This window comes from Anolis sagrei, chromosome 1 (assembly GCF_037176765.1).
Source record: "Anolis sagrei isolate rAnoSag1 chromosome 1, rAnoSag1.mat, whole genome shotgun sequence".
NCBI lineage: Eukaryota > Metazoa > Chordata > Lepidosauria > Squamata > Dactyloidae > Anolis > Anolis sagrei.
This window is the reverse complement of record NC_090021.1, coordinates 267,411,572-267,434,314: the sequence shown is the minus strand read 5'-3', so window position 1 is coordinate 267,434,314 and position 22,743 is coordinate 267,411,572. Positions and strand designations below refer to the sequence as shown.

General features: G+C 37.8%; 1 protein-coding gene across 10 annotated transcripts in view; it reads left to right on the top strand.

Moving 5' to 3' along the window:
* Positions 1 to 22,743, top strand: part of SHANK2 (SH3 and multiple ankyrin repeat domains 2) — a 410,725-nt gene that overhangs the window by 332,326 nt on the left and 55,656 nt on the right. For 9 of the 10 annotated variants that reach the window (XM_067462710.1, XM_060765278.2, XM_060765229.2 and 6 more), the window contains 3 exons: positions 13,582 to 13,717; positions 16,055 to 16,135; positions 21,637 to 21,657. In XM_067462710.1, coding sequence (XP_067318811.1) covers positions 13,582 to 13,717; positions 16,055 to 16,135; positions 21,637 to 21,657 — 238 coding nt within the window. The remainder of the gene's footprint in view (positions 1 to 13,581; positions 13,718 to 16,054; positions 16,136 to 21,636; positions 21,658 to 22,743) is intronic. The other variant, XM_060765238.2, reaches the window with a different exon arrangement.

Below are 22,743 nucleotides of genomic sequence, written 5' to 3'. Positions count from 1 at the left end.
CAGTCGTCTCCGACTCTTCGTGACCTCATGGACCAGCCCACGCCAGAGCTCCCTGTCGGCCGTTACCACCCCCAGCTCCCTCAAGGTCAGTCCAGTCACTTCAAGGATGCCATCCATCCATCTTGCCCTTGGTCGGCCCCTCTTCCTTTTGCCTTCCACTTTCCCCAGCATAATTGTCTTCTCTAGGCTTTGCTGTCTCCTCATGATGTGGCCAAAGTACTTCAACTTTGTCTCTAGTATCTTTCCCTCCAGTGAGCAGTCGGGCTTTATTTCCTGGAGGATGGACTGCTTGGATTTTCTCGCAGTCCAAGGCACTCTCAGCACTTTCCTCCAGCACCACAGCTCAAAAGCATCGATCTTCCTTCGCTCAGCCTTCCCTAAGGTCCAGCTCTCACATCCGTAGGTTACTACAGGGAATACCATGGCTTTGACTAGGCGGATCTTTGTTGCCAGTCTGATGTCTCTACTCTTTACTATTTTATCGAGACTGGACATTGCTCTCCTCCCAAGAAGTAAGCGTCTTCTGATTTCCTGGCCACAGTCTGCATCTGCAGCAATCTTTGCACCTAGAAATACAAAGTCTGTCACGGCCTCCACGGTTTCTCCCTCTATTTTCCAGTTGTCAATCATTCTTGTTGCCATAATCTTGGTTTTTTTGACGTTTAGCTGCAACCCAGCTTTTGCGCTTTCTTCTTTCACCTTGATTAGAAGGCTCCTCAGCTCCTCCTCGCTTTCGGCCATCAGAGTGGTGTCATCTGCATATCTGAGGTTGTTAATGTTTCTTCCAGCAATTTTCACCCCAGCTTTGCATTCATCAAGCCCCGCACATCGCATGATGTGTTCTGCATACAAGTTAAAAAGATTGGGTGAGAGGATGCAGCCTTGCCGTACGCCTTTCCCAATCTTGAACCAGTCTGTTGTTCCGTGGTCAGTTCTGACTGTTGCTACTTGGTCCTTGTACAGATTCCTCAGGAGAGAGACAAGGTGGCTTGGGATGCCCATCACACTAAGAACTTGCCACAATTTATTATGATCCACACAGTCAAAGGCTTTAGAATAGTCAATGAAGCAGAAGTAGATGTTTTTCTGAAACTCCCTGCTTTTCTCCATTATCCAGCGGATATTGGCAATTTGGTCTCTCATTCCTCTACCTTTTCTAAACCCAGCCTGAACATCTGGCAACTCTCGCTCCATGTATTGCTGGAGTCTTCCTTGCAGGATCTTGAGCATTACCTTACTGGCATGAGAAATAAGGGCCACTGTACGGAAGTTTGAGCAGTCTTTCGCATTTCCCTTTTTTGGTATGGGGATATAAGTTGATTTTTTCCAGTCTGATGGCCATTCTTGTGTTTTCCATATTTGCTGGCAAATGGCATGCATCACCTTGACAGCATCATCTTTTAAGATTTTAAACAGTTCAGCTGGGATCCCGTCGTCTCCTGCTGCCTTGTTGTTAGCAATGCTTCTTAAGGCCCATTCAACCTCACTCCTCAGGATGTCTGGTTCTAATTCATTCACCACACCGTCAAAACTATCCTCAATATTATTATCCTTCCTATACAGATCTTCTGTATAGTCTCGCCACCTTCTCTTGATCTCTTCAGCTTCTGTTAGGTCCCTGCCATCTTTGTTTCTTATCATACCAATTTTTGCCTGAAATTTACCTCCAATGTTTCTAATTTTCTGGAAGAGGTCTCTTGTCCTTCCTATTCTGTTGTCTTTTTCCACTTCCATGCATTGCTTATTTTAAAATAGTTCCTTATCTCTTCTGGCTAACCTCTGGAATTGCGCATTTAACTGGGCATATCTTACAGCTGTACAGAAGTGATAACTTCATGATGCTAGAGCTCAAAAACACTTATTTTCACACTGCCGTTTGTTGCTACAATTGAAAATAGTTTTCATTTTCAATAGACAACTTGCTACACTAATTCAACGTTCTACTATAGCAGGCCCTTGGTATACCAAAATCCATGGATGCTCAAGTCCCATTATATGCAGTGGCATAGTAATGTACAGTAGTGTCCCATATGTCAAATGATAAGACCATTGTTTTGAGGGGGGGGGGGTGTTGGAGGATATTTTCAAGTTATGGGTGGTAGAATATGTGGATATAGACACGTAACTGTATTTACTCTCTTAACATCATGTTTTTATGAAAACCAGGTAATATTGCTTATCTCTGCACCAGAGATATAGCTATCTTTCTGTATTTCAACAACTGGTCCTTGTTGCAGTCACCCATACAAAGCTTTTAGCTGACTTCACTCTCATTCTGCTTTCAAATGTAAGGCTGCGTATTGATAGCAAAAAGTCTTAGTCAACATTGACACTGTGGAGTTACTGTATACCAGTGATGATGAACCTATGGTACGTGTGCCAGAAAGGGCATGCAGCACCCTTTCTATCGGCACATGCCCTGACCCCCTCCTGCTCACTCTCCTGGACACTCGCCCTCTTGCTTTTTTGCTTCTCCCACTCTTCTGCCCACTACCCCCTTGGTTTGGGCACTTGGTCTCTAAAAAGTTTGCTGTCACTGCTATATACAATGATACTGGATACAAGGTTTCATCGAGTTTCCATCTGTTCATGCATCACCCTGATATCAATAATTCAAGGAGTTTTTGCAGCATGCGGTACAACACCACATGATACTAAACTTCTTCTTGACTCATGGTAGCTACAACTACTATTGTCCTTTTTGCCCTGCTTCATTTTCATACACTTCTGTGTGTGTGTGTGTAATTTCAATCCAGATTTTCACTCTTCTAAAATATCTCCCACAAGACGTAAGGGAAGACATTGATTAATCCACCGTGCAAAGCAGTATCAAGTCACTGTTGCTACAAAAACTTCCTTTACAGCCAAGATGGAATCTTGAATCTCACCTTTTTGACTTTACTGTATGAGGGATTCAGGTGCAAGTCTTCAAGTTCACAATCACCAGACAACTATCAAAATGTCTAGCTTCCTAGGACATTTCTTGATTATCCAGGTCAACTATAGTAATTTCCAGAAGAAGTAATTCATTTCACTAAGGTTCACTATTATTTGTGGTTTCCGTCTCCACATTCATAAATGTATCCCACATGGATACAGGAGTTGTACTGTAGTTCAGGGAAGTATTACAAAGAAGCTGCTGACAGTGACATTTATTGATGGCATTTCCAGGTTTCTACAAATCTTTATGACAATACATATTCAGCACTATAGTTTACAGAATTTTTTCATATTTTAGAAGAACCGAATTTCTGTACAAGCATCACATAATGTTTGGCCTCAAGGTTGTTTTGCACTTTTCCCTGTTAACACGGTTAAAATAAATGAAGCAAAGAAGATATAATAAATGTACATGTGTCTTTGTCATATTTAAACTTGAATGCAATGCACATGCCAAATAAACATACCCATAGGATCTTGATCAACATGATCTGTTGTATTTATGTAACTTTTAAAGGTCCCTATAATCATTCTGATATAAATAGGTGTTAGAATACATATTTTGGGTGTATTTTCCTCACAAAGTATTTATTTCTGAACTTTTTTCTCTACATATGTTAATCCAAATTTTGTATTTTAAACATACATTTCAATAAACATGAAATCATAGAGGTCCAAAATCCAGTGTAGCACAATAAGGCTCTATTTGCAACAGGTCAATTTACATCAAAATGGAAGAACAAGGGAATGGCAACTCATTTTCTTGACACCTCCAGGGGCTGTACCTGACTGGGCCGTCAAAGACATTTAATTGGAATTAGAATTTCTATGCTGTGTTTCTTATCTGTACCTTGCACAGGATATACAAACTCAAGAAGCTTAGATATATATCTTGCACCAAAATTGTTAACTTGCACCTAGCAGGACTTTCTGAACATCTGGGGTTTTAATTTCTGTAGCATGTAAGCACCCAGCCTCTCATTTTGTACTTTCATTACCTGGCAGCAATGTTGAAACAGCTGGTTCCTCCTCTTCAGGATGATAGAATGATGTTTCTAGACTGGCATTTTAATGTTCTCTTTGCCCTTGGATCCTGCTTCCCCCTTCTTTTCAATAACCTTCCTTCACCTTGTAATTTGCTGTGGACTTTGACTGTGGGCAGGTCCAGACAGGGTGAATGCAATGCTAACAGCGTCTGATTGCGTATGCCTGTTCTGGCCTTCTAATAGCTTGATTCACATGACATGCACACGTTGGCAAAGAAATTGGTACCCAATCCTGTGCATTTGTGTCCTCACTAGCACTTTTTCCTTTGCAATATAAAAGCAAATTTTAAGTGTAACTCAACCATAACCCCTTTCCTGATGCATCTATTTCAACACACAGCAAACACACACAGTTTTCCTCCCATGCCTACATTTTAGTTTTCTCATTTGCAAACTCATTCTGGCCTTTAGTCTCTCATGCACATTTGCTGGCAAACATGTAGGACATGGCAATTTATTCCCCATTTTTCAGTTGATATTTTTGATTTCAACATGTAATTTTGTACACATGCTCCACCGCAACATTTTTGTTACATAGCAACATGAAAAACGTATGATCGCTTTTAAAGAAAGGGAAGGAGAAATGGGTATACTGCAACATTTGATTTATCCTAATTTGAAACCTGTAGTCAGAATAAAAAGCCACTGTTAGGACTTAATTTGAGAAACAGAATGGTTTCTAATTGCCAAAAGGGGTTAGGCACAGGCATGTAGCCCGGGGGGGGGGGGGGGGCTTGAGGGGCTTCAGCCCCCCCCCCTGAAATTCTCATGATGGTTCGCGAAAAGGCCTTACTGGTGCATTATTTAAACTGTTATGTTTATTCATATTATTATCTGATCACCATACTCAATATATCCCATATGCATGGGGGTATTGGGATAACAATACAAAAAGTTTGCTAGGGTAGATCCTTTTTCACTCAGACTCAGCCCCCCCCCCCCAAAATAAACTCAGCCCCCCCCCCCCTCGAAATGAAATCCTGGCTACGGGCCTGGTTAGGCAGGCCTGCCTTTATGTATCCTATCTGTTTTAAATTTTTTGCTGAATGTGTCATTCGTAAACCTGGATTAGATTTTGATATGAAAATTGGAAGTAAGATATGCCGGACACAAAAAAAATAGCAAAGAATTGTAACAACTACTGATACACCCTTACATCCTACCTCCAACTACTATGTTACTACAGAGTGCACATTGTCTCATTTGAGTTCTACTTTCTTGGGGAACAGGTTTATGTAGAAGACAGCTAATGCTGCCTTCTTTCTCCACCATAAAATAACCCAGGTGTCAGGCTAGATTACACCCAATTCCATCTAATCCTTTGTTTCTCTTTGAGAGTGGCAACAGAGTTCATTCATAGTCAATACTGGTGTGAGTAAAAGTAGTAGTCTGGATTAGTGCTGGTTTGTGAACCATTAGCTATCAGTTCCTGTTAATTAAAAAACAGTTGTTGCCAATGGGTCTAAATTTTGTTAACATGCTTAACAATTTAGAAAAAAATAATTGCTGATCCCCCATGTCAGCCAACTTAAGAAACGCTAAAAGAGTGAAAACCACATCTGGTCTTTTAAACAAGTATTAACATTAAAGAGAGTGTGGAGGTTGCAATCATTGTGCTCCATTGAATCTATTTCCTCATACCTGGTCAGGAAGAATGACTCATATTCTGCCTAACTTTTGCAGAACAATGGCAATGTGGGGGTAATAAAGAGCCATTGTTCCATGTTTGTGAGGCATGTGGGCATGACTTGAAAAGAATGGACAGAATGTGCAGGGAGAGGTATAGATCCCCATGGGAATTTCTATTCTGCCCCTAGACAGTCCCACTAGAAAAGGAATTGCATTGATTATGAAATGTGGGAATGGGGCATAGTGATTTCTTGTGCAAAGGAAACACAGAACACAAGTATCAATGCTGGGGGGGGGGGGTGGCTTATTATGACTGCTTTGATGACTGCTATGCTAGGAAGGAACATTTAGATACTGGGCCATTCATTGAATTTTTAAGTATCATCAGATTGATGTATGCAGTCATTTCAAATGGTAGGACAAAAGGTAGAATCATTTTCGATAAAAGATAGTTTCAGACATGTGTCTTTATTTTCACATATTCAAAAAAGGTAGTCACTTGTCATGATTTCTTATTCATTTCTTGGAAATTTCTGTCTATATTGCACATTTAGAACCCAAGTCTAAATCTTGTTGATCATTGTCGATCCAATGGAAAGTAAAATAATAATAATTATTATTATGATTCCTCCACTTTTTTCTCTAAAAGTGGCAAATGGTGGTAGAAACAATATAATATACAACATAAAACCTAACGACTATAACCATCAAAATAAAATTAAAACCGGTAATATTTTTAAAAAATGAATAATTAAAAACATATAGAACCTCTTCACATGGATCAAATTTCAGCAGCAACACCAGTTCCACAACAGCTTTGCCACCACCAAGTCACCGCCAAAATTGGCTGCTGGTGACAACGTGGGAGGCTTCTCATGTTGCATTGCCCTTAACAGGGCAAGCCGGCTGGTGGATGCTTTCCCCACATGTGATAAGGTAGGGAGGAAGCCAAGACGGTGTGGGGTGACATGTCCCCATACCTTCTGGGTGGGCGTCACCATGATCACCGCAATTCGCGGCAATTCTGGTGACATGTGTGACAAGGCTCTAAGACCAATTTACACAAAACAACACATAACACCCATCTCTTGGTCTTAAAACTTTTTCTGCCTGAATAGAAAAGTCTTAGCCTTGCACCAGAAGGACAGCAGGGAGGGGGCCATTCTGGCTTCCCTAGATAGGAAGTTCTAGAATTGAGGCCTATCCACCAAGAAGTCCCTCTCTTGTGTTTCCACCAACCATGCTTGCAATGTTGGTGGGACCCAGAGAAGGGTGCCTCCTGTGGATCTCAGGGCCTGGGTAGGTTTATACTGGGAGATATTATCTTCCCATTTAGGGCTTTATAGGTCAACCATGTGAACAAATATAACATATATTTAGGGCTGCCAGATCTCAGGGCCTGTTCCCAAATCTCCAGTTTTATGGGTCACCTCCAGACAGGCTACCAGGTTACCAATGTTCCAGTTAAGGTGGATTCATCTTCAGGCAAGCGGAAAGGCTCCTACTCAGGTAGCTTGCACCATTTTGAAAAGGTGAAGTGATTTCTTGGTGCAACATGCAAAAACTTTATTGAGACTTCATTCATTTTCTCTTTCATTTCAGTTATTTTAGCACCAGGGTTCATTCTCCATTTTAGTTTGCATGTACCTTCTGACTAGAAGCAAGTAAGCTAAGTGAAATGTTTCTTACCCAATCTTTCTAAATAAGTGAGAAAGAACAATCTCATTTCATTTTATATGGGAATAGTTCCTTCTACTTAGATTTTGGTTCTAATTGTCAAACAGAAAAATATGTAGCATGCACATGCTTGTGTTTGAATGACAAGCTGTTATTATTGCTTGTACTTAATGTCTAACACTTAGTAACATCATCAGGGGCCTAGGTCACAAGGTTTAGTTTGAAAATCCCAGGGCTTAAGACATCCCCATACATTTTTTTTTTGTAAGACTTTGGCAGTTGTCTATTTATTTCTCGGCTAAGCTTCCCATAAGTAGGTTGGGAAATTTGCCAAGGTTGCCAGTCCATCAAGAACAAGAAAACGCTTGTTTCTGATGGATTGGAAAGGTGGTTTTATATAATTGGTGAACTATTCTAATTTTTCATATTTCTTTGTAACATTTATTTTTCTGGAAATTCTTTGTCCACCTTTTATACATGCAAACACATTAACTATTCTACAATACAAGCAGCCATTTACATCCATTCTTGCTGGTGAGCAGGAGGAAGCAAAGTGATGCTAATAGCTTTGTGATTAATGCATTAATCAAAATCAAAACTCCACATCTAACTTGGAAAATATTCTCACATTCAAACAATTATACCCTCCAAGTGTAACCATTTTCTGGTATAATGCCACTTTCCAAAAGCTTTCTAGTTTGGTTTTCAATACCTAAAGACAGCTTTCTGTCCAGTCTACCAGTTGATAATCCCTGGAAGATTTCATTATACAGTGATACCTTGACTTAAGAGTTTAATTCATTCCATGATTGAGCTCTTAACTCAAAATGATCTTATCGCAAACTGAATTTTCCCATTCAAATGCACTGAAATGTTATTAATCCATTCCAGCCCCCCCCCCATTTTTGTTGCATGTTTTTAAACAAGAAATGTGTGTTAAGAATAATAAATAATGTATACATGCACATTCACATGGAACAATAAAAAAGAAAATTTCACGGGGGGGGGGGCTTGAAACCTGCCTCCTAGCTCACGCTGAAGCCAAGAGCACAGCAGGGGGCAGAGCAGCCTTCAATACCCTGCAGCTCCGCCCCTGTCAACCACCTCCACCAAGTCTGACCTCCTTAATGAGAGCATTCAACACACACACACCCAACTTCAGGCCTGTAGCGAGGGGGGTTTTTTTAGGGGTTCAACCCCCCCCCCCTGAAATGTTTCAGATTTTTTTAAAAAACCCAGTTTACTCATGAATTTTAACTGGTTAACCAGAGTATTCCAGAGAATAAATTGTCAATATTTAAGGCCTTGCATGGTCTGGGGCCGATGTACCTGAGGGACCGCCTCACCCCCTACCAACCCCAGAGATCCCTCCGTTCTGAGGACCAGTGTCAAGACCGTGCGTCTAACAGCAACCAGACGCAGAGCCTTTACAGCAGTGGCACCATCGCTCTGGAATACTCTGCCACCTGAAGTCCATGCCTTGCGGGACTTATCAGCTTTCCGCAGGGCATGTAAGACATATCTGTTTCAATGGGACTTTGATCTCTGATATTGTTATTTTTAAATTGTTTTAAATTGTTTTTAAATTGTGTTCGATTTTAGCCTGTTCTTGCAAGCCACTCCGAGTCCCAGGGGAGTGGCGGCATATAAGTTCGAATAATAAATAAATAAATAAATAAATATTTGCTTGAGATAGTGCTTGCAGTTCTGAAGGGACTCTTAATTTTTTGCATCTCATAGACCTAGCATGGGGATTCGGTTAACCAGTTAAAATTCATGAGTAAACTGGGTTTTTTAAAAAAAAATCTGAAACATTCGGGGGGGGGGGTTGAACCCCTAACCCCCCCCCCTCGCTACAGGCCTGCTGGTTAGTGTTAACAGCAAGGCAAAACCTGCACATTCACGTGGAATAATAAAAAAGAAAGATGTATTTTAATATTGTAGAAGCACAACGTTGTGGCAAGGAAGCACAAAGTGAAGAGGCAGAAGCATCATTTTCTTCATGCTGTCCTTATTCCAGCCTCCTTCCCTCTCTTGCTCTCCCCCCCTCTCTCTTCATGAAGCCAAAAATACCAGGAATAAAAACCACACAAAAGCAACTAACCCAAAGTTCCTCAAAGTGGACACGACAAAGCGGACAGCAATCTCCCAAAGCAGACAAGAGCACAAGACACAGAGTCTGCTCTCTTGAAGCCCTAAAGCCCTGTACTCTCACGCTAGCACTCCCTCTGGCACTAACTCTTAACTTAAAATGCCACTCTTATGTCAAAGTGAAACCTGGGCCAAGCAATAGCTCTTAACTCAAAATGCTCTTAAGTGAGATCACTCTTAAGTAGAGTTTCTACTATATGTAGTCATTTAAATCCAACCCGCATCATCTATTGGGTCTAACCTGCTAAATCAGTCTCTTACTGTGACACTCAATTGACTGCATTCTCTGCAAATGCACGCATAATACTCCCTTCACAGATAGTATGTTGAGGAGGTCCCTTCTCCTTGATTATTTTGCATGTGTTGAGTCAGTTTGCCACCAAACAATAAACTAGGGGAATTATGACATGTGACAAGTAAATATGTGATGGCTAAATATTTTGTTTAATCTAGATTCATTTACTCAAATATTTATGCCCAGAGCAACAGTAATTTAAAATGTTTCCTAATATTCTATCAGTCAACCTGGGTGGGTTTTTTCTTTGACATTTATTTTATTTTATTTGTTATTTTAAATATGTTCATTTTAAAAGTAAAATATAAAATACAAAAGACAAAAAATTATTTAAAAAAAGATTTCTTCTATAAAATTTAGATTCATTCAAAAGGCTACATATCATAACCTAGAAGGTAGCAGCTTCCACATTCTACCATAGTTCATCCCAAGAAAACCTAGAAAAAACACTGACCCCTCTCTGCTCTGTCTGCCATAGTACCACTTCCCCAAAATTGAATTGCTTGGGTGGGGAAATGGTGGTGGTGGTGGCCAGGGGCAGCTAACCCTCTGAGATGGCATTGGTGGAAGGATGCTTGACTTGACATAGGTGATACAAAAACCATTAATTTTGAACTCAAACCCTGCTCTCAACATATGCAAGTACAGTTGGTTAAACTTTTACAATAAACTAGAAGGAACAACGCACTGTGGTTGCTACTCAGAAGCCATCAGAATATACAGTAGTCTTCTAGCTCATGTTGTTGTTTTTGTTGTTGTTGTTGTTGTTGTTGTTGTTGTTGTTGTTGTTGTTGTTATGAATACCTTGCTTTATCTCCCCAAAGGGCACTCAAAGTGGTTTGACATAAAAGCATTAATATACAATTTAGAATATATAAATATGGAACCATTAAAAAAATTAAACACAAACAGCACTAAAAATTCACAGTTAAAAACCATCAAAACGTATTCAAAGTTAAAAATCACAGCACCTCCTGACTTACATTGTTATCCATCATTAGTTAACAAAAAAATTTCATGTTCAGTTGTGGGCATATTTTGTTAGGTGTTTAAAAATGTATGGTATCAATTTGTTCCTATGCCAGTTGTTAGATAAATTCGTCATACATAATGATGCCAACAGATGGTGCACATCTTAAGCCATTTGTTACTTTTCACTATAAAAATGTATATGTGTTATTATTAGTCTGCTGATTTGTTATAGATGTACACTCCCTTCATACACACACTAAAGCTAAAAAGAAATATGTTGCTTATTGTTTTGATATTTGAGTTTTTAAAAATTATGTAAGTGCCAACTAGAAAACTATGAAGAATAATGAACTGGCCAAGGGATAGAGATCATACTAAGCTAAAATAGTTAGCAAGGTAGTTAGAAGAGTGTTGAGATCTTGGGTATATGACAGAGTTCTGTTAGCTATACTGAATGCTATTAGCATTTTTATTATCATTTTCCAGGTGTTTTTTTCTATTTGGGAATTCTGTGTATTTATATGCAGTTATACCATCCCAGGTTGGATCCCAAGTAACTTTACCATCCCATCCTAAATGCATAATAATAATAATAATAATAATAATAATAATAATCATCATCATCATCATCTTTATTTGTATTCTGCCCTATCTCCCGGAGGGGACTCAGGACGGATTCCATCAAAAAAAAAGGGCAAACATTCAGTGCCATAGTACATTCATAAATGTAAGTACAAATAACAAACTTTGCCAGGCTAGCACTAAAAGACACTTTAGCTATATAACTTGGTCTGAAAATAATATTTGATTAAAAATCAAATGTTTCCTGTACAGATCTGTGGAAGCGCAAGTTTTGTTAATACCCAGTTGCTCTCAAAATGATCTAACTATATACTTCAAGACCATCACCCTTACAGTTTGTCCCTCTGCTGTATTTATAAGCAACAGACTTTTCAGGGGGTGAGGTGGAATGTAATGCCAGGAATAAGAAAAAAATAAATTACACTAAAATCAATTTTTCCTTTTTACTATTAAATTGATTTCTTTCAGAGCTAACCAAGGGTATGTACCTAGCAAAGGGTTTAGAAATTAGCATAACATTCAGGATCTAATCAATGTTGTAGTTCTTTAGAAAAGCTGGAAATAAAATAAGCAGTTTGGCATTAGAGTTCAAACAACCCTCCTTCCCTTTTTACCACCTCATACCTACTAGTTGTTATGGCTTTGGAAGGAAAGAAAAAGGTAACTCTGCTGGATGAGCATAAATTTCTCATTAATTTGTTGATCTCAGTAGTTTGATTTATAATAAGTATATTAAACGTTCGCTTGTGAAAAATAATGATGTTACATATATAACACAGACTTGGGGGTTCAAAGGGATTGTTTTCATCAGGTGAACCATTGGATCTCCTATTTTAACCCCCCAAATTGCTCCAGAATCGTGGAAACCTTTTCAGAGTCAACGTTCAGGCAATGTAGAGGGCTTTAGGGGTGGGGATGCGAATTAAGATCTGTTATGTTAGTTGATGGGCATTTGTGCTTTGTCGGAATTGTGCCATTATCTGTTCCAGTTTCATAGATACGATTTATCAGTAATTGTTGATGCATTAGGATTTTTTCAAGTCTTTGTACAACTGTGTTTTGAAACATTCATTTGGCAATGAATAAAACCAGTCTCTTTGCAAGACTCCCCAAGACAAAAACAAAATGGCTAGTCAAAGGGGAGCTCTTTAAAAGCCCCATGGATAAGGGCAATTATTATTTATTATTTTTATTTTGGGTATTTATACCCCGCCTATCTCCACTCCCTGGGGGATCCATGTGAGGCTGGTGAGCATGCCAGCCTCAGTCTGTGGGAGGGGTAGGGCTTAGCTTATTTAAGGCAGCCTGCCCGTCCTAAATGTCTCCTCCATTGGGGGGGGGGTGGTATTAGCAACTGGTGTTCATCTTGGTGCCCAGTTTGTGGTGAACTGTGGTGGGTCCCTGGAATGGTTTCTCTGGTTGTGGGGCTTGGGGGAGGGGGGAAAGGGCCTAACTTTGGGGCTTGAATGGGTGGTTGACTCTCTTTCCCAAGGTTATGGGGCGTAGAGCAAAAAGAGTGAGACCCAGGTCTTCTCTAGCTGAGCATTTTGAAGGCCCACCCCCTAAACTACAATCCCCAGAATTCTGCAGGAAGCAACCACAGGATTTCAGATGGGATGCATACTCTTTTCCTACTCTTTCAGCTCGAGTGTGATATCGGCCCTGGACAGGGAACCCTTCAGGAGAACCTTACAGTTTGATCATGATGGGGTGAGCAACCCATGGAGATGGATCGCCCTCAGGATCTGGTGTTTTGCTCAAGATGTGTAAAGGAGATGGTCATGGGTTGACATATGTCCCTCAGCCAAAGACTCGCATTAGGTTGCTTCCTCCTCCAAATAGTTGGTATTTGCCCAGGAGAAACTAGTTTGCATGTTAGGTCAATAAATTGGCCCTTTATTTTATCCACATATATGTGTCTGGAGCTCTTTTTTTCACAGTGAGTTTTCAATCTGTGTCATTCTTTCCTGTGTTTACCTATAGATGTGTTCCATTCAATTTTCTCAAGAATCTGCAGGATTTTTTAAAAATTCAATTTGAAAATGGTCATTAATAAATTTTAAAACTACTTTTTGTCTCAAAATAAACTTTTAAATGTATTTCGGTATACTTTCAAACTCAGAACTATAGAGAAAACTCCAGCAAACCAGAAAGTACGGTAAGGCTACTGCATATCAGGATTAACAAATGTCACATTGATCTTACAGATGAACTCCTTCTTTATATAGCTTTTAAAACCAGGTATTCTGCCAATGTTTTCATTTAATCCTATTCCCTTTTTTCTTGCAGGTTAATAATGAAAATGTAGTAAAAGTTGGCCACAGGCAGGTGGTAAACATGATTCGGCAAGGAGGCAATCACTTGGTACTTAAAGTTGTCACAGTAACCAGGAATCTTGATCCAGATGACACAGCCAGAAAGAAAGGTACATTCTTTTTATTGTTTGAACTGTTTTTCATGCTCCTCTACAGACAAAATAACTTAAGGCAGCAATTATTAAACAATGTTTTATGTATGTGCTGATCAATTTGTTCATTATTTCACAAGATAATGGGTGTAATCATTATTTTAAGAAAGAAAAAGAAGAAAAGGTTTATTTTCAAATTCAGTGAAGAAAGGGTTGATTTCCAACTTCTAGCCAGTGTGTGTCAACATTCTGGTTAAATGTGTGGATCTTTGTTTATGTGTGTGTGTCCTAGTTAGTAGTTTCTCCTCAAAAGAATTGGTACCTCCTTATTCTGTTCATCCCATAACAATTAGTGTGCATTTCCCAGAGATGTAGAACCCTCTGTGCTGAGCACCTTGGTAACATGGGACAAAGCCATTTATGATAGAAACTTGCTTCTTTTTGCCATATTCAATATAGCAGCAGTGATTACCCTCATGATTAGTAGTGATTACCAACACTAGTTCTTTATCATTTCGGCCTTTGGCACAAAAAAAACAACAAAAATGTAGATGCTTAGAAGTTCACTTCTGGTTTTGAAAAATCAGGCCTCACCATTTTTTCTGGCCAAAAGAAAAGTGTCTGGAAGTGCCAAAGGTCAAAGAAACGGGAGAGTGTTGTTTGCTGTGGCTATTTCCAAACAAATGCATTTCTATAATGAAAAGTGTCTTGCCAGTAGGTAGAAAACTATAGTACTGCAGAAGATGGAGTAATTTAGCTTCCTGCATTGTTTGTTAAGGTTGTGTTCTTTAAACCAAGCTTTTGTTTAAATGTTGTATGGGATTCATGTATTTCTTGATATCATTTGCATCAAAATTATTTTGAAAGTTTTGTTACTATAGCATGCCACCTTCCACATATAGTTTTTATTATTGTACTTTATGTTATATTGCCAACCCGGTGACTGGTAAATGTTTTGCAGGCATAATAAGTTACGAACCATTCGGGGCAATCTAAAAGCCAATAAGAAATGTGTATTCATTGAACATTTGATAGGACTATAAAAATATGAAATGTCCATGGTGGGATGAATTGCCTTGAGCAGTTGTATAGAAAAATGTATTGATATATTTGCTCTCTACCTCTAAATATAATTGGTCAGCATTACTATCCATTATCTACTTCTAAGATTGTGTGAGGCAATGTGTTGCTTGAAAATACATTTCATTAAGTTGTGCAGATTTTGCTTTCCAAGTGTCTGCTAGTTTTGTACTTGCAAATTCTAATATTATCATAAAACCTACTTGCAGTAAACTGGGTTTTGGCAGTGTAGTTGGAAATCAAAAGGTTATGCTTTTGACATGATAATGCTGTGCTTTTCTCTCTGATTATGATGTTTGAAAAGGTTTTTCAGTGAGTTCAAAACAGCAAATATTTTATTGAAAAATATTTCAGGTACATTTGATCATTGGATGTTGATCTTTTTGTATGGCAAGTACAGACAGAAGATAGAGTGTCTTAACATCTCTAGCTCAAGCTTAGACGTGGAATATAGTTTGGATCATTTTCCTTTCCTTTTCATTGAGTTTTATGAGATAAGATAAATGTTTGGAAATACCCTATCCCTTTTCAACTCCTTGGAAACAGCATTATCAAAATTTCATTGCCTTCCATTCTTCTGTTCATGATTTCTGCTCAGTCATATAATGTGCAGAATTTTTTAATGTCAGATAAGTTGTCTACCTGAAGCTCTATATGTGCTACAGCAGTATAGAATTTAAGGCTTCTGTAATATTTTGTCTTAATATCTGAAGAGGTATCAAGTGAGACACAGTAGTATAAGAGTAGTTCTCTCTTTGAGGCAGTTTTCCTTTTGTAAAATCTATTGACTTTTGCATACAAAAATGTTGTGGCAGTTGTTAAGGTAAACTCCTAGATGTATTTTCTTTTTGTTTGGCAGAGTACATATCCTCTGTAAAGAGGCAAATCTCCAAATTATAAACTTCAATCATATTTTAATGGGTTGTCACCATTTTTGTTTCCCAGAGCAAATTAACAAACACAACAAACACCCAGTTTTTCAAAATTTCAATTTGGATTGTTCTGACCCTAATCAAGGCCAGACTGAATGGATCAAAGTAGGGACCTTGCTCAGCCCAACTTTTTAAAAAAATTCAAAACTGAAATAGATGTTATAGAGTGTCTTTCTTTGTAGTATGTAGAAAATAATATGAAAATTTGGGAATTATTACTAAAGATCAAAAGGACACTCATTTAATTTCTAATGCATTTTGGGGATGAATTTGAGCAGTGACTGTATTAGCATATACTGAATTGTCTTTACTTATGTTGTATGTCCTTCTGTTTAATGCAAAGCCCCTCCACCTCCAAAGCGGGCTCCAACCACTGCACTGACCTTGCGGTCTAAGTCAATGACATCAGAGCTTGAAGAGCTTGGTAAGAAAGTGTTTTTTAACCAGCATGCTGCAATAATGGAAATGTAAAGAAAATACTGTTTGAAACTGCATCCTGTACAGAATATTGTATTGAAATTTTACTTGGGAATGTTGCATTTCTGGAATTTCCAAGTATGCATGATGAGCATGAGTGGTCTTTTTTTTTCTTTGTTTCTGCGAGAGAATGTGATTATAAATTGTGTGCATCATTATTTTACATGTTAAGTAAAAGCTATAGCATATTTTATTAGCTTGGTTTTTAAAAAAGGAAATCAGCTTATCTAATATTGTTTTATTTTAAATTTCTGTGGCCTCTCATTAGTGGATAAAGGTAAGCTGCTAGCCCTCATTGTTTAAAAGCTGACGAGAAATAAAGCTTTGTGCTTATAGGGAACTAGCTCTCATTAAAGTCCCTTGCCCCAATCCAGCTAAAACAAATAGTGGAAACAGGTTTCTGCTCTCAGATTTGCCCCATAGACAGTAGACACTTAGATTCTCATTCAAAAAATAAAATTGGTATATGAAATAATAATAATAATAATAATAATAATAATAATGCCAGTTCAAAAGTGCCCAAGGGATGGTGGCAATGAGGATCCAGCCACCATCTGGAAGATATATAGATTTTTACTGAAAAAGTTACCAACTCTAATAGGAGCCCAGTACCTGTAACACAAGGGAAATGGGGGCATGGATTTCTCAAGATACCCCATCCTTTCTCCTGAACACCAAAAATAAACCCAGGAGGGAGATCATCTATAAGGCACATGATGAAGACTTGCAAGGATGTGGCATCTGGCATACCAGCTTCTGTTGTCCACCTGGATTGGGGACCAACTTTGCTTGATAGATTTATTGCTAAATTAATATTGGAATGAGCTAGAAATCTGTTTACTCTTTGATATGAATTATTTCAATACTGAAAATTTAGCTACGGTTTATATGTACAAACTTCCAACTGAACATTTTAGACATGACTTTAAAAAGAGTTCTTCATTCTTTTAGTTAATGTTGCATGTTTATTAATTTAGATATCCTGATGCCTGCAAATTACTATGAGTGTCATGATTTAATATCTGACAAATTAATTCAGAGGCCAATTATAGAAAGGTAGTTGAACTAGTACCTTAATAGAAAGTTCTCTTTCCTTATTGTGAAACCAGTTATAATAAGACATGTCTTGTAACCATTACAGTATGTTGACACCCATTTAGACTGTATTTTGTAGGAAGAAAACAAGATTCGTGGATATTTAGAACAGTCAAAAAAGGATCCTTAAACGAACTAACATTTTGCATAAATCTTATTGTTCAAATATTGCGTGTAATTTATTAATAGTTTTTTTTAAAAAAAACGTTATTTTCTTTCATGGCATCTCTAATTTTAGTAAAAAATATGCTTTGGGATTTGTAAAACATTCTTTTGGAAAATAAGGAAGTTCTTTTTGTATATTTTTATACTTGGAATGTTGGGAAATGTATCCATCTTAATTTTTTGCATCATAGCTTAGCCCCTTTTCATTCACCTTGGAGGGAGGAAAGTAGGAGAGCCTTTCTTGTAAGGTAGAAAACGAATGATATTTTACTGGGCTGAAATAATTTTCATGGGAGAGTTGCTTCCTGCCAACCCTAAAATCAGGAGTTTATATGTACTATGTGGGTTGTATTCAGATTTGCACTTCAGTAGATAACTAATTTTATCTGTCAATCCCCTTGGTTCCCACTACTGGAGAAAGATGACATAATAAATATGTATAGATATATAAAATAAAAGAGCTCTTCCCATTCAAGGAAGGGGCTGGAATCTAGTGGAGGGAGAAAAGTTTGGATTTTGCCAATCCTGCTTTTCCCCACCCTCCACATCAGTGGTTCTCAACTTGTAGGTCCCCAGGTGTTTGAGCCTACAAATCCCAGAAATATCTGCCAGTTTACCAGCTGTTAGGATTTCTGGGAGTTGAAGGCCAAAATGTCTAGGGACCCACAGGTTGAAAACCACCGCTCTACATTATTGATTCTTACAATCTTTCAGGGGCTCTGACAAGATCGAGAGCAGCTTTCAGAAGGAAAGGGGGAGTTAGAAAAAAAAATGAAATGGCACTTCCTCCAAATACCATCATCCTATGATCAGAGTGCCCTAACAGGAAATCAGATTCCAGCTCAGTATTTTGCCATTGCACATGGACAGAGGGAATAACCCCCAGGGTAATCTATCTAAAATGTGTAGTACTTATGACTGACTTATTACATGTATGCTTTCCCTCCAATAGCCTATTTTGAGATTCAGGAAAGAGTTTTTCTCCTCAGTACAATTTAGTCTCCCTGTAAATCAGAAAACTGCTAAATAATAGCCTTTCTTCTTCTGGTTATGCACTGGAGTGGATCATCTTCAGTGTTTAATTTGAATCACTGTAGAGAATCTGCTATTAATTCTGTATGTTAAAAGTAGCTATTACTTTTGGACTGTGTGGTTTTCTTGTGGAAGAAAATTAATTCAGCAGAAGGGTCTAGAGGAAAGGCATTTCCTCAGTTTCAAAAGGATTCCGGTTTGCTAAGAAGACTTATAAAGCCAAGTATGCAAAGGATGTTTATAAACACATAAATTTATAACTTTAACTGGACCAGATAGTAATTAGTACTTTGCTCAGCAGTAGCTCCTGATTAGTTCACACTTGTTCCAAAAAAAAACCCCAACACCCAACAAAAACCTTTAGGCTTCTGAAACTAGGGATCACAGAAATTCAATGTTTTACTTTTTAAAAGTTTGGCACTTAATAACTTCAATGGAATCCACAGGAAACAAAGCAGAACTTGGCCATAAAGAAAACCTTTCTTGAACATTATAATATGGAAGTTGGGCTTTGTTTTCACTTAGTAATAGTTGTTTTTAATAAGACCTTTTGGAATGACTAAATACGCATATAACAGCTTCAAATATACACTTCTAATGTGATCCAAAAGTTGCTGGATAAGGATAGAATATTGCATATGAATAGTCAAACCTTGGAAAAGTTACCAACTGTTTAGGAGGTTCTGTGAGATATAGTCAAAAGTAGAAACTTTTTCAAGCTCTCTAAATAGGGTGCCAATTCACTTCAAACTAATACGAATTGCAAGTGAGATATTTTCCCTAATACATTGAAGGCAGAATTCACTTGGGAATAAAACCACTGAACACATACAGTATATGTACTCCTGGCAAACATTCATAGGATTAAGTATGAATGCAATCCTAAACGTATTCTGTTGATAGTAATATACTGTTGTTCGTGGTAGAATGGAAGATTTATTTGTTTACATGAAAATATTTTGAATCCTTTAAGAGAATGCTACATGTGTTAGAGGTAGTTTTGACAAAGGTTTACTATGTGTTGCTGGCACAAGATATTTAATACTTCAGAGCTATGCAAAGCAAAGATATTTCTTCATGTATGCAACTATGGTGGAATATATATATATATATATATATGCAAAATATTAATGAAATATAAAACAGATTAGCTAGCAGGAAGCTGTAAACAGTCAGATACTCAAAAGAAACAATTTCCACCCTATTCTGTCTAACCTTTATCAGCAGAAGATTATACAGTGAAATCATTTCTATTTCTTCTGTGTTTTCCATTCCCTTGGGTGAGCATACCTATGGTATCTAAAAGAAGTCATAAATGAAAATTACATTTTATATATACTTTTTTTACCTAATTGAAATGGTTTTAATTTCAAATTGATACTGTTATAATAAAGTTTTTAAAAAAGGAGAATAGGAAACTTCTATATAAAGTCATACGTTAACAATGATCTTATGTAAGACTGAGGGGGAATAACACTGGCCCAGTGTATTTGCCCTCTTCGCCTTCCACAATAAGACAGCCAACCTCTTCTACAGCCACCCACAGTGTGCCTCCACAGCTAATTTGTAGCAGGGGGAAGTGGGCGAACCCAAGCAGGATGGCCCCTTTTTCTCAGCCAGGAAGAGAGAGTTCATCTCTACTCATGGGTACCTCCTCATCTTCTCCAATCATGAATTAGATGGGGACTAGACTATGACATCTAAGAAAACCATTGCACAGGTGGAGGTATTGCTCAAGGAGATATGGAGTACCTTCTTGTGTAACAAACTAAATAGCACATGCGCTCACACTAACTCACATTAAATGTGAATATTATCAGAGACAAAATTCAATCCTATTTATCCTTATAGTAAGGTTCTCCAAGATTTTAGGTTAGGATTAGGGTTACTTGAAAATGCCAAGGATTCTAGCTAAAACTTTATATGTGCAGAGCATGTGCACAACTTTCATAATGTTTCTGAGTTGTAGACCGTTGTACCAGTAGCTTTATTTTTCCTTCTGTTTTTGTATCTTTTAACGTTGAGCCAATTACTTCAGATTTCATGGGATATAGAAATTTGCCAAAGGTGAATTTAAAGAATTTGTTTGTAGGTCAAGCTTATTTTAAAGGAATAAGCACCTAAAGTTGTTGAAGTTTTGTGAGAGAGACACACACATAAACATTGTTACCATTGTTAGATTAAGCACATTCACACCGACAAGGTTCTTACATTTTTGCCTCTCCCTGAAAGTGAGCATTTTTGCTCCTGACACACCACTTGGAAAGGAACAAGAAAATGGTCTGAATGTAATACTTCTGCACTGTACTTGATAGTAATGTTGTCTACATCTAGAATGTGATGCTACTCAAAGAAGTTTGTTCACTCTTGCAGGGTTTAAAAAAAACAACATTTATACATCTCTTGTTTTTGAAATTGTATTCAGATTCAAACCTATGTTGTTATATGACATGTTAGAGGTCACGGAACTTGTTGGGTTCATTAATCTAGTTTCATGATTTTTTGTGCTGTACCTCATTCACTTAAATATCTCCTTCATGATATTGCATCCGTACTTCCCACCCACTTACAAAACATTCTCCAAGCAATTTATATGATATAGAAATTGCAGAAGGAGTATCAGGAAGAAATAGGCTAGTGAGCGATCACAATTTCTAGTCCTTTATATTCTATGGGCTGTTTCCATGTGGAAGGCTCTTTATGATAGCAATTAAAAAATATTGCCACCTTTTCCATGTTTTTTGCTCTTTGCATTTTATGCAATAAAGAGAAATGTGTAAGAAATAGTCGGGAAACAAGTAAAAGTTAAATAAATGAAACAGTGTTTTATAACACACACACCCCAAATTTGGTGAAGAAGGCAACAAGATATAAGCATCATTTCAACTCAAATTATGTTTAAAAATTCCATACCATATGAATGTTTTTAAAAATGTAGCGGGTATTCTACTGAATTTTTGTATCTAAATCTTGCTTTTATTTACACCCAATCTGCCTCTAATGGAATAACCTCACTTGCTAATTAGAATATCTCCCATTCCATAACTCATATTATAAATGGTAATTTGATGCTCAAGATGGAAACAGGGACTTTACAGTTTAGAATGATCTTCACGTCAGATTTGATTTACCATTCATTCCCTTTCTATTTCCAAGCTTCAGTACGGAAGAAGAAGGGTAAGGGGAAGCATTTTGTCTCTTGTTTTTATTATTTTTTCTGCACATTCTCATATTAAAGAAAACTAAACAGTTATCAATGGTTCAACTTGGTAATGATAATATAATTATTCAAGATGTTTTAGTTGTTTAGTTACTAAATTGCAAATACCTAAAATGACTAAGGAAATCACGTTTGAAATAAATGAATACATTTATTTCTTTTGTCTTGCCTCCTTCATCCCCACTTCTTTTTCCTTTATCTGTTTAAGATCCTTTCCAGTCTTTCCCCAGTCATTACCCCAAGGTTACTGTGCTAACTGGCAGCCACATAGTGCTGTTTCATACAGGGTATTTTTCTTACATGAGGAAGCTTCCATCTAGGGAAAAATGTACATCCATGGTATGTTGCATGTCTCTTCTCTGTGGTTACATATTTTTGGAACCTCCTGCTGAAGCTTCAGAACATGTGTAATCAAAGCAAAATTGACATTTGCAGTATTTTTATGTCTAATGCTATGCATGGATGTACCTATGGTTCCCTAGAGTGAGGTTTTGTTTATGTCAGAACATCATGTGTGAAACAGCTCTGTGAGAAACAGTGGCAAGTAACATGCGTTTGGTGTAGTCTTGCATCACTTATTTCACTTGCCTGCTTAATAGCCAGTCGTTGCTCACAAAACCACACTGCCTCTGTCTCAAAAATAGGCACCTCACACACACCTTGAGTCTTTACCTGGAGAACTGCTGCTCTGCATAATTTCAGGTTAATGTAGCATCTTCCACACTGTCCCGTATGCATGGAACACCCTTCCTGAACTGATCCATAAGGTCACGACTCTCCTCTCCTTTATCTCCTTGAGACCCACCTCTGCTGCAAAGCCTACTGAGACTATTGCACACCTTGCAATGACTGATTTCTAACTGTACAGACAGGTGGGGATTATTGACATTTTATAGTAAAATTAAATATATGTATATAAAGGTTGCATATATTTAGCTGCATCCCTTCCCACCCTTGCCCCCAACCTTTGTATGTCAGCTGCTTTCTTCAAAACAAGGAATTTAATTTTTCTACATATGTGATTGAATGGCATACCACTAATA